An 18,954-nucleotide genomic window follows, 5' to 3' on the forward strand; every position below is an offset into this window, starting at 1 on the left:
CGTCTGGTCCGTGACTGTTGCCTTCCACTATTCTGTGCACTGAGAATATCTACAGCTCAGGTCTGTGGCCTGGACAGATACAGCAGAGCCATCAGAACACCCTGGGTCTCGGTCAGATCCACACAGAAAAGAGCCCGGGCTCACTTTAGATACTCAGAATCTTGACTCTGGTTAAGGGTGGACACAGGTCACAGTCCACCGATCCTCCACCACACACATGCAACTCAAGGCCTTTGCTAATGGTTTCGGAGGCCCCTCCCTGTTCAAGTATCTTCCTTCCACCTCCGTTATCTCTGGTAGGGATCGATTTCATGAGGCTAAAATGAAGCCAGGCTAAAAGGCTTCTAAGCCTGAGGGAGTTCAACAGGATCTCCTTAATGGGCGTCTACCACTACCCACCAGTGCTGCGCCACTGCCGCCACCCCCACCCCACATAGCAATGCTTACTGTCGATGTACTCAACCACAAAGTCAGTTCCAGGCCTGAAATTGTGCTTCCAGGTGATGTTGGCCCATTTACTGTTGGGGAGCACCGTGACGTTCCAAATGGACTGCTCGTCGGGGGCTGGCAGACGGGTTAGAAGAGGAGTTAGTGGTGAGGGCAGAGGTGGCATAGGAGACTCAGAGAGGCACATCCACATGCATGCATACTCTCACTCACACCCAGAGTCTGCTGGGAAAGGGAGGAGTCAGGAAAGGCTGTGCACTCAGCACAATAGAGCTACAGGCTGCAGTCCTGATAGTCCAGCCAAGGGTAGCTAGCTACCAGGGGCTGAGCAGGAGCAGCCCAGGGGACCTGTCTGCATGCGAAGGGGGATCAGGAAGCTGTCTCTCACACCTCGCAAGATAGGGACAAGGGAAGGCTTTTAGTCATACCACTTAATCCTATTTTGGATTCCTTGCCATAGACTTGAACGGTTCAAGGGAAGGGACAAAGAAACAGGCCCTGTGGTGAGGATGCCAGCACACAGGGAGAGTGGCTTTTTCATCTCCAACTGGAAGTAGAGGGGTTGCTTTAGAAAGTCAAGCAGATGTGCCTAGGGGTGTGGCTCAGTAGCAGTGTGCTTGCCGGGCACGTGGGTTCCACACCTAGCACAGCCAAAAGTCATGGACGAATGATTAGCAGTAAAGATGAGACTAAATACAGGGAAACTCTCCTGGCTTTCGGAAGCTAGGGAATACTAATCCAGGCAGGTGACTTGGATCTGAGGCCCTCCGATCAATGAGAGCCTGAATAGCCTGTACTGTGTGGCCTAGAACAGGGTCCCTAGTGCAGTCAGAGCTGACGTCCCTGTCACAGGCTGGATGGGACCAGAAGATGATGGGATTTCCTTGATATTCAATCCTTGGTGCTCTCTATACTAGAACCATGCTTGTTGGCTTCCCGGCCATAGAGCCACTGAGGCTTGATCTCCTCGTCACAAAGAGGACATTGATTATCAAGCTCCTGGGGGCTGAGAACTACTTTATCAAAGCCACAGAGCTGTCTGAAACCATAGCCCCCGTATGCAGGAGAATGGCAGCAGCCTCCCAACGCAAGAGTCCCAGAAGTCTGATTACCGCATTTCCCAGCAAAGATTTAGCAGCAGAGGACTAGCTGGGATGCTTGTAGTTCAAAGGCTTTACAAGCGTGGCTCCTGTATATTTAATTAGAATGCAAGGGGGGCACTGTCACCAACTCAGTTGTCAAACACAAATGAATAGAGTGTATTGACGGTGCATTTATTCATTATCTACCTGACATGTGACTGAGTCTGCGGGGCTGGGGAAGTGATAAAAGATTTCCTGATTTTTCACTTCAAAGAAGTGTTTCTTTCCCTACCGTAATCCTGTCAAGTGTCGGTTGCCCCAGGTGAACACAGTGTGTGTCAAGTGAGTGAGGGCCCGAGAAAGACTCCACTAATGGCAGCAGAAGGCCTGCTGCCTGGGAGGGAGGGAGACAGGCTTTTCTTCTCCATGCTCCATTTTGATCACACTGGCTCCTCTCCTGGTTCCCTCTTCCTGGAAGTTCAAGGCTCTTGTAGGAGTAATGGAGTTGATTAGCTCCACTTTGGGGGGGTCTTTCTTGGTCCTTAGCCCAGGACTCTGTAAACAGCCTTTGCGTCTATACTAAATGGTTTGACCACCCCCCCTGGGGGTATTACTGAGCCAAATCTGACGCCCTCAAATGCAGTGAGGTTCAGGGTGCTCTTAAGGAAGGCCGAGCAGAGGACGGAGTGAAGGCAGTGATGAAAACGCTTGTCGAGCAAGCCTGCCAAACCGAGTTAGGATCCCCAAAATGCAGACAAAAGCTGAATACAGAAACACGAGGGCCTGTTATTGCAGACCAGGAGACCGGAGGCTGAATGGAGACGAATGGGAAGCTTGCAGGCCCAGTGTGTACAGCAGCAAACCGCAAGAGACCGTCTCAAATCCAGGAGGAAAACCAGCACCAACACCGGGACTGTTCCCTGACCGTCCTGTATGTACCTGTATCCACACATGCTAACATGCACACACACATTATATACACAGAGAAAAGAAAAACCAGAGCAGTGGGAGACCAGGATGATTTTTGAGGCGGGAACCATAAGGAAGAGTCAGGACGATGACTGCTAAAGAACTGGGGTGTTCAAAAGGAATGGACCCGGAGGGTGAACTCTGAGGGATGTGAAGTCAAAAGGAGGCCATGATTAGCATGCATCGTTTCGGTGGCTCCTAGCGCATAAGGACTAGGGAAGAGTAGGGACCCAAATGTATAAAGTGACACAAAGGATACCCTGAAAAAGGAAAAGTTACGAAACATTTTATGTTATGTTAGAAGATAAGGTGAAGATGAATTTTCATTTAAAAGATCCCCTGGAAGCTGAGATCCTTCACAGTTGTCCCCAAGCTCTCCATAAGACTGGGGGTGAGGCCAGGCCTTCTGCAGCTTCAGACAAGGTCTACACCTGGGCTGTGAGTCATGGGGTCAGTCCTGCCTGGTACAAGAATGGATGTTTCTAGGTCAGGAACTGCCAGGGAGCAAGATGCACTGTCTTCTGGATTCTTGGCTCACTTCTGTGAATTGAAGCACTTTAAGGATTCAAAAAGATCTGCTCTGGCGAAAAATCCCTCACTATGCCCTAGAGGACAGTGACCCCCCCCAAGCTTGGAAGACCTCACCTGGGCTGACTTCCCCCTGACCTTCATGTTTACATGCCAGTATTGCACCTCTAAAGCAGACCAGCCTTTCTGAGGGCTGAGGGGCTCAGCTGGGATTCATCTACCTCTGCTTATAGTTCACTTGACCCCACATAATGGAGCAAATACTAACAGGTCTGTCCGGCCTCCACCTACATTCAGAGGCTAATAGGCAGGTGGGTGGGAGGCAGGAAGACTGGGAAGCAGGAGGGATTTGCCCAAAAAGTAAAAGTGGCGGAGGCTTGGGGTGTCTAATGATTCTCCAAGGAGTGGGAGCATTCTGGGCACTTCCAGGAAGTCTTTCTGGCTGCTTCATGCTATTTTTTTTTTTTTTTTTGGTTCTTTTTTTCGGAGCTGGGGACCGAACCCAGGGCCTTGCGCTTCCTAGGCAAGCGCTCTACCACTGAGCTAAATCCCCAGCCCCAGTTTCATGCTATTTTTATAGCTGCCCCCTGGCCTCGGGAAGTTAGAGACCCTCAACTCTACGATAATGCAAAGTCCATGCTTGTATTCAGGAATGGTTGGATTCTCTCCAAGGATCTTTTCATGCTCAAAGAGCACAGGGGCCCTAAAGGCCGTCTCTGGAACTCCTGCAGTTTTCCCTTCACACACATGTTTTAGAAGTGATAGGAAAACAATGGAGCATGGTTAGGCATCCTGGCACGACCCAGTAACACCATGTCCCACATGTTCTGACTTTCAAAGAAATACCTGCAAGGACTCCTTGGCGACAGAGGTGCAAGGAAGGGGCAGGGGTTCCAGAGCCAGAGCTACGTGGCGCCGTGGCCACTCCCTGCTCCTCCTTCTGCCCTCTGTCCCTAGAGGTGGACAGATATGGCATAGCTCTCTTGGCCAGGCACACAGCCATTAGAACCTTCCTTCTCACCACTTTTCTTTCCGAGTACCCGTCCCTGGCTGGGTACTTGGGAGATGCTTGGAATTCTCTCTGAGAAGCCTGATGTTCTGTGGAAGATCCAGCTAGCATAGCATTGAGGAGTGCTGGGTGGTGAAAATGACCACCTACGTGTGCTCAGGGTAGGAACTCTGGGCCTAGTTTGCTATGTAAAGCATGGCGGGGCGGGGCTGGTAGACGCCAAAGCCCATCGCTCAGCTGGGGAAGTCTGGGTAGCTGGGAGGTGGGCTCAGAGGGGCCAGGAGCAGGGGCAGTGCACAATACCGGTTTCGTGAATCTTAGTCCCAGTGGTGGTAGTGGGAGGACTCTCCGTGGTGGTAGTGGTGGTGGCGGCGGCAGTGGTTGTAGTAGTTGTGGCAATGGTGGTGGCGACGGTGGTAGGTACGACGGTTGGGATGATGGGAACTGTTGTGGCTTCACTGGTGGCAGCAAGGGCAGTAGCATCAGTACTGCTCACAAGGCCTGTGGTACCCACGGTAGTCGGGGGCAATGTGGGAGGAGCTAAGAGGGAAGGGTGAAACAACCGAGTCTGGTTGGCCTGGTAGCAGCACACAGCTAGGATATCCGGCCCCCACGTGCAAGGCAGGCAGCCCAGTGGCAAGATGGGCTCAGAAGTCAGAAGCCTCCCCAAGCATCCGCACTGGTCCAGGAGGACCCCAGCAACCAACATACAGCCATGGGAGAGGAAGAAAATGAAGCTGGTGTGTGTTTCATTTTCTTCTCATGGTCTGTGGAGCTTGAAGCACCCAGCATGCATTCAACCAGGGACCAGGAGAGTGGTCAAGGGACACACACACTAAACCATTTGAAACCCAGGGATAGCACAAAGTGTGGGCCACATATTGCCTACAAAGTCTCAGAAATACCAGGTGGGTCGGGCCCTGGAGCCTCAGCTCAGAGGCTGGGCCCTGTCTTCCAGGGACTTTCAGCTGCTCCCAGTTCTTCACTTCCAAAGGCTTCTCCCCCACCCCTCTCTTTGCCTAATGGTGGCTTCCTCCATCCCCGACCCAAACTTCTTGCCTTTCTGTCTAGGATACTTAGGGTCCACAGACCCCGAGTCCTTCCTGTTCATATTTGAATCTAGAATATGACAGTGTGGCCTGTGACAGAAAGGTACGCAAAGTGCAGGACAAAGGAGCTGAGTGCCAGGCTCTCTTTCTGTGGAAACCTCCGTCGGGGCTCACTCAGGCTCTTATCTGGGCTGACTGCTCACGCTCTACCTCCATCTAAAGTGGACTCTTCGTGTTAGTTGGCCCTGGGGCCTAGTCCACCAATATGGTCACCTTTTCTTTTTTTTTTTTTTTTTTTTTTTTGGAGCTGGGGCCCGAACCCAGGGCCTTGCGCTTGCTAGGCAAGCGCTCTACCACTGAGCTAAATCCCCAACCCCTATGGTCACCTTTTCATAGTGTTCTTCTTCTATTCAATGGACAGGGAAGCTAGTGAGGGTCTTCTCCTTGTTCTCTAGGTCAGTACTTGTTGGGACTCATGGTGCGTGGATGACCAGGCAAATGAGAGAGAAGTGTCGTCTCTCTTGCTGCATCACTGCTAATGGCCTGACCACCGTCTACCTTCTGGTGTTGGCAGTAGGCAGAGACTTAGACGTAAACAGTAACCCTAACTTCTGAGTAGTGATATGCCAGTCTGCCTCAGATCTCCTGAGACCCTGAAAAATAATACCCCCTGCATCTCCCATCCTCACAGAAGAGGGCTAGGCCAGGGATAGAAGCCAGAGAACTTTCCCCAGGAGAATCAGGCTCCTGAGTCGAAGACGTTTCAACCAGAATGCAATTCTGATTTTACTTCCATGAGCCTCCGATGTTATAAGACCTATGGGGAAGAAGGGCACATTTCAAAGGTCTCTGAAGCCTCCGTATAAGTAAAAACAAAGCTATTACTGAGCCCTACATATGGGGACAAAATGAATGACCATTGAGCCTTAGAGAATCCAAGGGAAGTCCAAAGTCGATAACAGTGTATACCCCTAACCTCAGTCAACTTTCAGGCATCAAGAAGGTACCCGGAGGACCTGGTAGGGTGGGGCAAGGAGCAGGAGAGATGCCTCTCTGTCATTGTTTTTCCAGGTTCAAACCCAAGATACAGAGACTCGACTCAGTGCTCTTAACACTCAGCACAAAGGGATTGGCTTATCCACCCACCAACATGTCCGCAGAGTCATGAATTCACAAGCAGAAAAGCAGAGAGACTACGAGGAGAAGTTCAGCTACCTCAGGGCTGGCTCTGTACCCACCATGACCTTAACCACAAGTGAGACACAAGAAGAGGTTTCGGTCCTCTGGGCAAGACAGTTCTCACTTAGCTCTTTATGAATAATGTATTTTCTAATATTTTCTGGAAGACGATAGCTTCACAAGACCCTCTTTTCTGTGACTATTTAAATGGCATCATGAGAAAATACTCCTTGTAACTTGGGTCACTGCCCCGCCCAGTCATATAGCCCAGGAACCTGGGTTTCCTTTCTTTCAGGTAAGGGGGCTGTGAGTCCAAGTCCATTTTCCTCAACACTCTCCTATGAACACTGGTCTTTTAACATACTGGGACACACACCTCTCCCCTAGTCCCTCTACATCACACGCTTTCCAGGGCACTTCAGCAAATGCCCGTGGGACAGAAATGCTAAGAGGTTAGACCAGGTTGTGAACTTTATACCAAGTATAAAGGAAGGCATTCTCTGTGGTGGTAGTTCCTGGGTTCTTCCCCTTGGGCTCTGTGGCAACCTTCAGGGTATAAGTGAGAAGGAGAAATGGGGAGAGGGGTCAGGAGCTACTGGAAGCCCCTGTGTGTCCCCAGTGAAGTTCCACAAAGAGTTGACCCCCAGAGGACACTGCTGGTGGATCACCATTGCTAAGCCTGCCATCCCCAGGCTGGAGGGCCACAGGACACAGAGAGGGCTAGCCCAAGAGGAAAGACGCCATTTCACCCTGGGACTGAGTTGGGGAGAGGATAGAAGATTAGTGAGCTCTGAAGCAGAGTTGGCATTAAGAAAGGGGGGGAGGGTCGGGCTGGAGAGATGGCTCAGCGGTTAAGAGCACCCGACTACTCTTCCAGAGGTCCTGAGTTCAATTCCCAGCAACCACATGGTGGCTCACAACCATCTGTGAAGAGATCCGATGCCCTCTTCTGGTGTATCTGAGGACAGCTACAGTGTACTTATATATAATAAATGAATAAATCTTAAAAAAAAAAGGGGGGGGTCACAGGCTAGATAGACACATTCCTGGGCTAGAAGTCATGTCTGGCCACAGCAGGAACGTTTGGAAAAAGCCCTGGCTGGAGCTGGTTAGTGATCACAGCTGGCCAGCAACCTAGAGAGAGCCCTGAATGTCCAGTGCCGAAGATGGTTCAGGAAAGCCTAGCCCTGGAAGCTGGAGGTTTGCCAACACAGGGAAGGTCAACCCTATAGACTGTCTTCAGTCCCCGAGGAAGACACACGGCTAAGGACTTGAGCATTTTGGGGAGCACCGTGTAGAGACGGAGAGACGACACAACTTGCTCATTTTCTCGTCATCCTAAACCTGCCGTAGAGCTGAGCTTTTATCAGCTACCCACCCAACAACACCCAACATTTGCAGCTCTGAGCTGAGTCAAAGACAAGAACAGCTCATAGGCATTCCAAGATGGAATGTTCAGTCCAAGACTGTCCACATGGCGTGAAGACTACCCCAGCCAAGTCGCAGATTGTTAGACAGATGGGAAGCGATCCTAGCAGACTGGAGATACAGGTGGATGAGAGGGATTATCTTCACCGGGCGATGGGAGAACTGATCAAATCGGGGGTAGGGGGGAGTGACGAGATTTGGTGAGGATGGGAAGGAAGAGGGTGGAGGGCTGGACACCGCTCCCTTTGAACAGACCCAAGCTCTGCTGCCCCCAGAAGGTGTTGTGCATGCAAAGTCGACAACATCTGATCTAAGTGGCATGTCTCAGCTACCAAAAAGTACAACCTGCCCTTCCCAGTGTGTCATGTGGAAGTTGGTGCCTGGGAAAACACACTTGATTGACAGCAGAGACCCTGGGCCCGTTCTGCACGGCATGCTGAGTTTAGATCTTTTAAATTTGGAAGGACGTGGAGGGGGAGTTGGAATGACACTTCTTCTCCTTGCGACCGCAGCTCACAGGAGGACTACCCAGACTGCCTTCTGAACGCGACAGACTTCTTGCTGCTAGATCGTTTACACTGGGTCTGGAGTGCCCAATGAGGGCGGAGACAGGAAGATGCTTGACCAATCAATGAACTTTAAGTGGACTCGACCCGAGTACCTATTGTCTCCACTGTGGAAAAGATTGACACATGAGCCACGAAGACGGGGCAGCTCTCCCTCTAGAGTGGCAAGAATTGTCTGCTCTATGGTCCCCAGGCCTTGAACAACTTCTATGTCTCACATCCTACAAGAGGGTTTGTGGGGGAAGCACTGGCCTAGTTGGCTGGCTTGGTTACTGGGGAGGAGGAGGAGGAAGAGGAGGAGGAGGAGGAGGAGGAGGAGGAGGAGGAAGAGGAGGAGGAGCAGGAGGAGGAGGAAGAAGAGGAGGAGGAGGAGGAGGAGGAGGACTGAGGTAGGGAAGCATGGTGGTTTCTTATCACTGGCAGATCCAGCCATCAAAATATGAAACCGTAAGGAGGATATGCAACGGAAGCAGAATCAACGTAGGAAGCAGCGGGCAGAAATAAATGGGCGTCAGTAGGAAGCAAACCAAGTGAGCTTGGAAATACAGAGGAAGCTCAGATTCCTGCCTGGCTCTTGAGTCTCTCACCTAAAGATGTGTCTTAACAAAGCTTGTTTCTAAGCACAGGCTCTTGTGTACCCTGGCTTCTCTGGCCTTTGTAATGCCTCGGACATTCTGCCCTCAGCTCCTAACTCATAGGAAAATTCAAGCTCAGAGGACAAGGAAAGGAACCCGGGCAGCCCCTGCCTAGTTTCTCTGGCTTGAGGGCAGCCTTTGGTAGAGCCAGTTGATGGCCCTCAAACCATGACATGAGGACTGAAGGGGAATGGCTTTAGCACAGACACACCTGCCCAGCTCCTGACCCCAAAGGAGGAGGTCTATCTTCATATTGACTACTGAGGAACTGAGTTTCCGGAGTGGGGTGGTCAAGACCATCAGTCCCTGATGCACAGTGAGGCTCCAGGCCCTGGAGCCCTGGTCTTACTCATAGACGTGCTTAGTCTCACTGACCGGAACACATGCTAGCTGGTGGAATGGCGCTGGGTCCCCCCATGCAGCATGCAAAGGCCAGCATGCACAGTGTGCTCACCCTTTCAGGGGATTGTGGCGCCACCAGGGCTAGGAGCCAGCTGTTCCTTCTATAGCACACCTTCTAGAGCCATCTCTAGGATCAGAGATGTGAGGTCCAGCAAGGCTCAGGTGGCCACAATAGGTTTTCTCTCGGCTTCAGAGGGTTCTACATGTGAGACCCCTTCCAAAGCCAGCCTCCTCAGTAGGGACAAGCATCTATGAAAGGAGAGAGCACGTTTGCAAATCCTCTAGTCAATGCTCTCTCTATGCCTTCCTTTCAAGTCTGGCTTCTCCACTGAAAGGGTGAGCCTGGAGCATGCTTTTCAGGCCGAGTCACTTTCTCTTGCTGGGCTCTGGCCAGCATGGGCTCCATCTGCATTGCCCCATGCCATGCCCATTACCTCTGTTGATGGTACAATACCTGCAGTTGGAGTAGCTTCAGGCACAGCACCCAAGATGGCCAGAGAGAGAGAGAGAGAGAGAGAGGGAGAGAGGGAGAGAAGGATGAGGGGGAAGAGAAAACAGCATAGGTGAGACCACAGAGGACAGCAGAAAGGGTCTGGCTCAAGCCCGACTCCAGGGGTATGGCCAGGTCCTAGATGCAACCCCGAGAATGCTAAGTGGTGTTCAGGGAGCTATGCTCAACTCCACTGGAGTCAGGTGGGTTCCCATTATTCTAACCTAGGGCTTAGATACATTTCTAAGGCATTGCGTCTCTACTCATATTCAAGGGCTTGCCATATAAGAGGTGCCTGCAGGCACAGTTCAGGCAAAATGTTATGTTCCAGCTCCTTATTCCAAGGATTTGTCCTGCCCTGGCTGGGTTAAGTGACTCTCTAAGAGGCCAGGAATTGAGGATGAAGATGTAGGTGGTGCAGGAGCAGCCAGTTCTAGGCAAAAAAAAAAAAAAAAAAAAAAGAGCCCTTGCAAGACGCTGGGGAGTAGTGGGTGAGGGGCCGTTCCCAGCTCATACTTTCAAAGTGTGATGACACCGAAGGCCCCGGAGCTCTGAAAGCACCTGGCTTGGCTTTCTGCTGCCTCGATTTCCCCCACTAACTGTACTTCATGAAACTAGGAACGCAAACGTGATTGAGAGTGCTAGAACAAATCTCTGGAATAGTCCACAAACCCAGAAACACCTCTGCTCTCTCGTCCCCACGGAGTTGCAGGGATTTCCCCATCGTGGTCACTGAGATTGGACAAAGGGGCTTTGTCTTCTGTCCTGAGCCTGGAAGAGAGGCTCTCTGGACATCCCTAGAAGTATGGAGAGAGTGTGCCATGGCCCGACAGTCTCTGGTAACATCCCACCAGGAAAGGGAGTTTGTTGTGTGACTGACTATTCCTGATCTAGGAGACCAGAGAGGGACACGGGGCACCGACATTCCTCCAACTGCTGCTGCAGAGCACCGAGCTGAGGCTGCAGGGCCTGGTAGGTCCTCCTAGGAAGCACAGGGCTCTCCTGGGACAGAGGATGAGAATGCTCAGAAAAAGCCCATTCAGATCAGGATCAGACCACAGGACCTCAAGGGAGGCAGGCACTAGTCACGATCCTGTGACAGTGCCAGGGACACTTGTCCATATCGCCTCTTTTTGGTCTCCCCTTGCATACTGAATCTCCCTAAACTTCCTGCCCTAGGCAGCACCTCCATTCAGGCAGAGAAGGAGACAGTCTTGAGGATGCCTCTAGACATTATCTTTATGCCCCTTGCTTCTGGTGCAGTGTCTGGCTTGGTATATGTGCGTGGGTCCTCAAAAAAATGGCTGTTGCATAGGCTATTGTATTGAGGCTTTCATGATCCAATTTTTTGGGAGGCTACACTGAAACCAGCAATGCATGCAAATGAGCCGAGAGTGCCCCCTAGTGTATACATAAGTCAGGCGCAGCTTAGTGTTTGGGTCTGGCCTTGACTGTGAGTTCGCTCGTTCTTTGTTCATGAAGCTGGCTTGGCCAAGAGCTGTTCCCAGCTCTCACATCTCTGCAACCAGATACCTCATCTTATTCATGTTGCAGAGGGAGGATGTATTTCCTGCTCCGCTCTCCATACAGGCAAGCACTTTGCCCTATCTCCTTGGCTCTAAGTGCCCTTGGCAAAAGACAGGATGTTCCCAGAGTCCTTAGGGAGGACTCTCAGTGATAGTCTTGCCTCCCTGAGTAGATGAGCAGTTTGACTCTTTAGGATGGTTCTGTCTCATGTCCACTGATTGCCTCCCAGCTCACATGTCTTTCCTTATTCCCCTGCAAGGACAGACAGTTAAGTAGCTGAGCAAGTCAAGGCAGAGTGGAGAGCTAGGTCCGCCTGAGACCTTTCCCGATACAGTACCGATATCTCTCAGCACCCAAGACAGGCATCTCCCGCGGTGGGGCTAAGGGTTTGTGGCCTCACTTCCTTTCCTCCCTGGAAGGCCAAGCCCAGCTTCTGGTGTGTTTCTCTGGGTGTCCAGATTAGCTAGGGCCTTTTACTCTAAGGACTGCCACGGTGGACCTACCTTCATTTGGAGGTGTTGGGGACTCCTCCGTGGCTGCTTCTCCAGAGCCCACCTGCGTCCTGGCACTGAGGGAGAAGCGGTAACGGGACACGGGGTCTGCTCTCTGCACCGAGAACTTGGTCTGATTGGGAGAGAAGTTTTCCACCATCTGCTTTCCCAGTTTGGTTCCATTAACTGGGGAGAGAGGCAAGTGGGAGGTTTAGTCCCTACGTGGGTTACAGGACAGCTTCTGGAGTTTCTGGGAGAGGAATGTGGCCCTTGCCTATTCAATATTCCAGCAATATTCAAGACTTGGCCTAAGAGCAGGGCATTGGGCACAGACCCCCTCCCACTGGGACCGCCCATTAGAAGTACGAGGAACTTCTACTGTTCCTCAGGGTTCACTTTTGTCACTGACCCAGTGACTAGAGCTTTCCTGAAAGTCATGAGGTCAAGTCTAAAAGCTCCGTTTACACTTCCTAAGCCCTCTGTCAAGGTCAAATCTTTGGAATGCTTTTCTTCTGTCCAAACAGAACCGAGAAATTCCCCAGGGCCTGGATTGCAACTGTCTCTTTTGTAAAAGACCGCCTTCTTCAATACAGAAGGGGAGGGGTCAGGTCCAGAGATCAATTCAGAGCAGCACGGAGTCCACATTATTGACTGCTAAAGTGTCAATAACAAGTCACTGACCCTTTGAGATTCCCTGAGAGGGACAGCACTGTCTACACTAGCGGTCTTAGCGTTTTTTTGAAGCACAAGGACACATTCCTTTCCTCCCCGGAGACTCCTGAACATCCTTTGGAGACTACAAGCTCCTAGAGGGCTGGGGTTGTCCCCCTCGTTAGAGTGACCTTTGCTGTCCCTGCAGATGGTGCTGTGTAGGAAGGGCAGGAATTGGGTCCTGCCTGCTCCCTTAGTTATGAGGAAAGCTTCCTTATCTCTCATTCCTACGCAATGCCCTCTGTACCCACAGGCTTCCAATCTCCACTCCTCAGGAAAACGGTGCGAAATGGTTTGTGACTGCATCTGATTCAGAGGGAGCCGAAAGGGAGAACGTACAGGGCACGTATCTGAGCGTGTATCCAATCAGGATCCCGTTGGGGTGCTCTGGGTGATCCCATTCCAGGTTGATGGTCTCCAGGTTGGGCTGTCGGACTCTGAAACGCCTGGGGGCACTGGGTACTTGGGGAAGGAGGAGGGAGCCAGGAGGTGAGGGCAGGGAGGATGAGGAGAACACAGAAAACAAAGTACAGGCATGAAGGCATGGCCTTAGGTACCCCCGTGATTGGCTACTGCTGAACCCGGCCCTAGCTCCTTGAGGGCAGAGCCTGCTGCCTGCCTGGCACGCACTTTCGCCTAGGATAAAGCCAAGCGGGCTCAGCTACTGCTGTTGAGCTGGGGGACGAAGTCAAGTGAGTTTCCTTTTAGCAGCTACACCCTGGAGATGGCACAAATTAGGTGGCTTCAATCCTGCAAATATACCTCCAAGCCATAGAGCCACTCCCAGGCAGGCAACCGGTTATAACTGTCTTGAGGAAAGGGTGCAGTTCCCAGTCCCCAGCCAAGGGCTCTCACCACTGGCTGCAGCAGCAGGCCCCAGCTTCTGAGCTGGGAATCCAAGCTCTATTGGGGAGGAGACAGAGGAAAGGAGCGGATGAGGGTGATGGGGAAGAGACCAATGATAGGAACCAAACTGAGGAAGGAGGGAGAGACAGGGATAGAGAAGACAAGAGGGAAGAGCTAGGGAGAAGCAAAAGGAGGAAGAGAAGAAAAATAGGAAACAGTTAAGGAGGGAGGGAGGAGGAACAGAGAAGGCATAGCTCATGCCGAGTGGGTAAAAGAGCCAATGGGGAACCAAGGTGATAATAGAACTTTCTAGATGTTTGGCCCCCAGGGTTTGATCAAATCAGAAACCCTCAGGAGGGTGGGGTGACACTTGGCAGTACTCTATACACATAGGCCACATAGGAAAGGAGTGTTTCCTGTTGCTGTGGGGAAGCTGGCGTAGGTCTCAGGTTCTGGTAAGCAGGACATCGAAGTGGCCAGATGCACATGTGGCTTCTCCTCAGAGGACATGCTGGGGTCAGTCTCATAGCCTGTGTCTGGAAGGCCATGGGCACACTGCACAGATCTCTTGACAAACAAGTTTCCATGAGGGTGGGTCACTCTGGTGATGGCCATCTGCTTGCCGAGGTCACCCTGGCTGTCCACGCCAAGCCATCTGCTCCAAGTGGCACTACCCTTGTCCAAACCCACTGGAAAGAGCTCCAGGTCAGACCTACCTCCTTCCGGGGTGGTGAATTCCTTGGTTTCACTTCGAGGCCCATCACCTCTCCCATTGACCACAACCATCTCCAGCTTGTAGTTACTGTAGGGGAACAGGCGACCCACCACGCCCCGGGGGCGGTCGCCAGGGAAGCTGGCCTGCTGTCTCTTCTGAGACACCCACAGGTTCTTCAGCAAACTGCTTTCCCTCCAGTAGTAAGCCTTTGAGACAGAGGCAGGTTGGTGAGGGGCTAGGCAGCAAGGCCAGGTTAGTGGTTAGTGGTGGTAGTGACTGGTCCTCCCTTTGCTTGCTACAGGCTGCAATGACCTCTTCCTCCCCATTCAGGATGGCAGGACAGCCTTAGGGTCCCCGATCATGAATAGAGCAATGCTGATCGTGAAACAAGGTTAAAGTCCCCACTCATTTTTGGAGCCATGACACCACATTTTTGGAGAATACGTCCCAGCTGGGTAGCAGGTTGCCCAGGGAGAGTCCATGCCAGGACCATAAACGTGAACCTGTGCCAAGGGGTCCTGGCACAGAAAGCTTTGTGCTGGTGCTCAAAGATCATTTTGCTTTCAGTTGGATTAGTACAGTTTAGGGAGACAGAAGGTGGGCAGGCAAGGAGCAGGTTGTCCCAAACAGTCGGAGTACATGAACGGTGGCTGATATAATTCTCAGAAGCCAAGTGATTTCTTCACATACTGTTGAAGATCTTTCAGGCGGCAGACACCACGTCCAAGTCAGTAGGGACACAGGGCTGCAGGTAGCAGAGCTTGGATGGGAAGGGTGGCTTGGAGGTGGCAGAGGTGAAGGGTATAATGAAGGCCTTATTAGCAGTGGTAGGAAGCCACAGGACAATGTGTCACAGCAGTGTTGCCAGCAAAGTGGTGCAGGAAATCCAGACTTAATGATAAGTACTTCAGTAAGAAAAATCTCCAGGCCAGCAGGTTAAGGGTTAAACATTAACTCTGTTGGGGGGGAGCTAGGTCAGGTGCACCCGGCCTTGCTTTCTTTAGTTCACTGCCAAGTTCGTTTCCCAAGAAGGGACGAAAGCCCTTCTGTGTGTCCCCAGCCATCCACCAGCCAACTCTTGATGACCTCAGAAGTCACAGACCCAGTGGGAACCCATGCTATGTCACCCTCACGGCCCAGCCAACTGAAATGCAGCTACCCTCCTGAGGGAAAGTCCTCGGTTACCCCTCCCTACAATCTCAGCCCAGTCCTCTGAGGACAGGTGACTTGGCAGAAACTGCTCGTAGGCTGAAAGCACAAGAGGCCAGGGCCTTTGGAATCTGTGTCAGGTAGTGGAGTTGGCTTGGGCAACAAGAAGGCAGCTTCTACCCCACCCCTTCGGTGGCTCTGCCCGTTAGTGTGGCTTTCTGCAACCAGGCTGGGGGAGCAAACAGCTCAGCAGGAGCCTCTGAGGGAAAGGGTGCAGCTCAGGGTGCTTCGGTTATACACACGGAGATACACATGTCTGTCCACATATGGATATAAAACATGCGTGCTCCACAGGACTGGGTGAAAGCTAGCACGCTCCTAAGTATCTTGAGCTAGGCTCAACCTTTTAATATACCATGTGCGTTCCTATAGGCATGAGCCGTGAGACGTTCCTGTGAGTAAGGGACCACTCTCATATAATTCTTTCACCTAGTGACGGTTGTAGCTGTCATGATGTCATTTTACATAGTATTACACGTATGGCTGTGCTGGTGCTGTGTAAAAGGTCTACTGGGTCTAATGGCTAAGCAGAGCCATTGTACTGCTTCAGACTTACTCTATGTTATACTGTTTTGCTTCTGCAGTGCGGGGCCTCACAAACATTAGGCAAGCCCTCTCCCACTGAGCGATGCCCAGGCTCTGCCTCTTTTTTAATCCTATTTGGACAACGCAGCTTACTGTCAAACTGTCAACATTACGCTGGCTTGCCGTGCGTGTTGACTGCAGTAAGCTGCCATGCTGAGGGACTGGCTTATACCAGCTAGGTTTGTCTCAGTGTGCACCACGATGCTGGGCACAGTGACAGAACTGGCTAATGATGCATTTCTCATCCCTGTGGCTAAGTGACACATGAAGATATGTATTGTACACTATACATACGTGTATGGGTATGCATGTGTATGTTCCCCATTCCAGAAATCATTTTGAATCAACTTTAGATCCCACAAGTATTCCTAGGGTCTCTCAGGATCCCCTACACACCTCGGCTGCTACCCCTTCCCCTGGTTAGCAAGGAGGTGGTTAGGTGGGGCTGGGTGCTGGCCTTCTCACTCGATACTCTCTGAGCTGGCCCTGGACCGTGTCAGAGTAGACGCGGTTCCACTGAAGGCTGATGGCTGTGCTGTTCAGGACTCGGATTTTAACTTCAGTGGGTGCAGCCCTGGGATCTGTAACGTGCGGGGACAGAGAGCTGGTTAAACACGCAAGGTTGGGTCCTGGATTCTAGGGTTCCCTAGGATGTGTTCTGAGCCTGTACCTCTACTCTGCTGCACACTGAGTGCTCCAGACTGCGGTGAAGTCTTGGGACAAAAGGGTGACAATCCAGGTGACCAGAGCAATCATTTGTGGCACCCAAGCACAGGGGACATCTAACTTCCTTTCCACTCTCTACCTGTCCCCACTGCTCTTCCTGGACCTTGTCAGCCGAGCACCTTTTCCTCAGGCTTCTTGGGGAGTTTGGACCATAGGCGCCAACATGAGGTGCCAGGGTGGGAGTAAAGGGTACATTGGCTGCAGGTTGGCAGTGCTGCGCTCCTCTGCCAGATCCCCTACACACAGCTCCACACAAGTGGTGGTGACTCATGCGTCCTCTGCCCCTTTGAGGCTCAAAGGGAAATCACAAGTTCTTGCTAGCCCTCAGGAGTCTCAGAGCCCTTAGGGTTCTCCTCAAATACTCTTCAAAAAGTGATCAATAATCAATTCAGAGTTCACCGACAGAAACACTATCTGTGGAAAGAAGATGCCTCGATTTTGTTCAGGAAAAGAACCTGGCTCTCGCTGTGACTACCGCTCTGTAGCCAAAGCAAAGCTGCTGCAGGGATGCACAGGGCCCTGGGTGGAGAGATACAGAAACCAAGGGGTCGTCCAGGAATCCTGCAGCCCCATGCACTGACTGGCAGCCCCCACTAGACTCTTGTGGAGAAGTATCGTCCACGTGGAGGCCTCTGTTCATTTCCAGTGGGGCAATCCATCACTGCTTCTGGGACTCAGTCCTCATGGCTTCCCCCTCACCACCATGAAACCACTGACCTGACCTGGAGCCCTGCCTCACCTACCATGTCCACTCCTGGTAAGATCTGCTCTCTTGTCCCTTCTTTCTGCTCACCCCACCGATCCCTTAACCTCTTCTTGGATCAGACCCAGACCCAGCTGTTGAGTCTGGTTGAGTCTGGCAACGCTCTGCTTTGGTCACAAGCTGTGGGACTGGTGCTGACACACTAGGCACAGAGGCCAGGCACACACTTTCACATACAGGTCTAGAGTGTTGACCGGCCCAGGGCCAACTTCCTAAGAACCTCCCACTTCATGTTCAATCCCAAGGGCCGGGAACAGTGTTGGAATACTGGCAGGTGGTGGGTCAGGAAGTCTCAAGTCGGTGCTTTCTAGACTTCACTGCCTGTGGCTCCCCTGCCGTGGGAGTCTAGCCTGTGCACTGGTTCCTTGGAGCATCTAAATAGCTCATTTAAATGGTAGTCTAAAGTCTTTCTTAATGCCAACAAGACTTGGCAGTAAAGCAATCTGTCTGGGGACCTGGGGACCTGGGGACCTGGATTCTTCTTTCAAGCATGGCATTTGCTACTGTAGAGTCCTTGAAAAGGTTGTCTCTAGACTCTTGAGTTTTATGGCTGTAATGCACTGGGGTGTGTACTGGGCTAAGGGGGATGTGTTCAAAAGAGAATTCTCCTGACTGTTGCCAGGCGCTGCACAGCCCAGGTGTCACGGCAGGAAAGCCCTATTTCTTGGGAACTGGTTGCCTTCCCATGACACATCCTGAGTTTGTCAGCTCATGAGAGTGGGCTTATTTAGCTTAGCAGTGGGGGTCCTGTGCGGGGAGGGAGGGGGACCAATACTCACAATCTTCCCCCGAGTACCCAATGACGGTTTCAGGCTCCGGGCCTTTCCCAAAGTCATTTTCAGCCTGGACTCGGATCTCATAGGGTACGTAGACAGGGGTCTGCCCCACCACATAGCGAGAGCCCCACACGGTGACATTGTTCCAAGTCTCTCGGGTTTCTCTCCGTCGCCACTTGACAATGTAGCGCAGGTTGGGGCCAAAGGCGGAGGTAGCATTCATAGGCTGTGCAGACAGACAGACAGACAGACAGACAGGGTGGACAGGGTGTTGGTAAAGCTGTCTTCATCTGTGTTACTCTACCCGGGCTTGCCTGCAAGCAGCCAGCTCCTGTGCAGTGCAGAGGATGGCACCCTGCCTCTGCTCACTCCCCGAGGAGCCTATATCATAGGAACTCTGTGGCATCCAGATTCCCTATGACAAAAGCTTCCCCAGAGACTTCACTTAAGCTGCAAGCATCACCCACACTGCAGGTGCATTGGGAGCAAACGCTTTACTTTGGGCAAACTTCCTCCTAAGACAGAAGGAGCAGGGAACCAATGATAGACAATCCCAATCTCTGGAGTCAGAGAGGACTTTGCTCTAACCAAACTACTCTTTTATAGACGAGACCGAAAGTCCAGAATCGACTTCAATCCTACCAAGTCCCTATGTCTGTCTTGTCCTTCTCTGAACATCAGAGCTGGTTAAAGATGACCGAAACCCATCAGTCCTAAGGATCTGGTTCAGGAACCAGGCTCCTAGAGCTTGTCACACGGAGCCACAGACGAGCTGTCCAGAATTCAGATTCAGTCCAAAGCTGCTGCTGGTCAAGGCTGTT

At 51.9% G+C, this 18,954-nt stretch overlaps 1 protein-coding gene across 37 annotated transcripts in view; it reads right to left on the reverse strand.

The window, feature by feature from the left end:
- The window catches only part of Nfasc (neurofascin), a 186,575-nt gene that overhangs the window by 18,961 nt on the left and 148,660 nt on the right, over positions 1-18,954 (reverse strand). For 13 of the 37 annotated variants that reach the window (XM_087579860.1, XM_087579858.1, XM_087579857.1 and 10 more), the window contains 8 exons: positions 18,137-18,359; positions 16,334-16,449; positions 14,076-14,280; positions 12,853-12,975; positions 11,815-11,988; positions 9,749-9,763; positions 4,339-4,575; positions 448-564 (listed from right to left, as the gene is read on the reverse strand). In XM_087579860.1, the coding sequence (XP_087435986.1) occupies positions 448-564; positions 4,339-4,575; positions 9,749-9,763; positions 11,815-11,988; positions 12,853-12,975; positions 14,076-14,280; positions 16,334-16,449; positions 18,137-18,359 (1,210 nt within the window). 37 annotated transcript variants of the gene reach the window in all.

Source organism: Rattus norvegicus, chromosome 13 (assembly GCF_021556685.1).
Source record: "Rattus norvegicus strain SHRSP/BbbUtx chromosome 13, alternate assembly SHRSP_T2T, whole genome shotgun sequence".
Classification (NCBI taxonomy): Eukaryota; Metazoa; Chordata; class Mammalia; order Rodentia; family Muridae; genus Rattus; species Rattus norvegicus.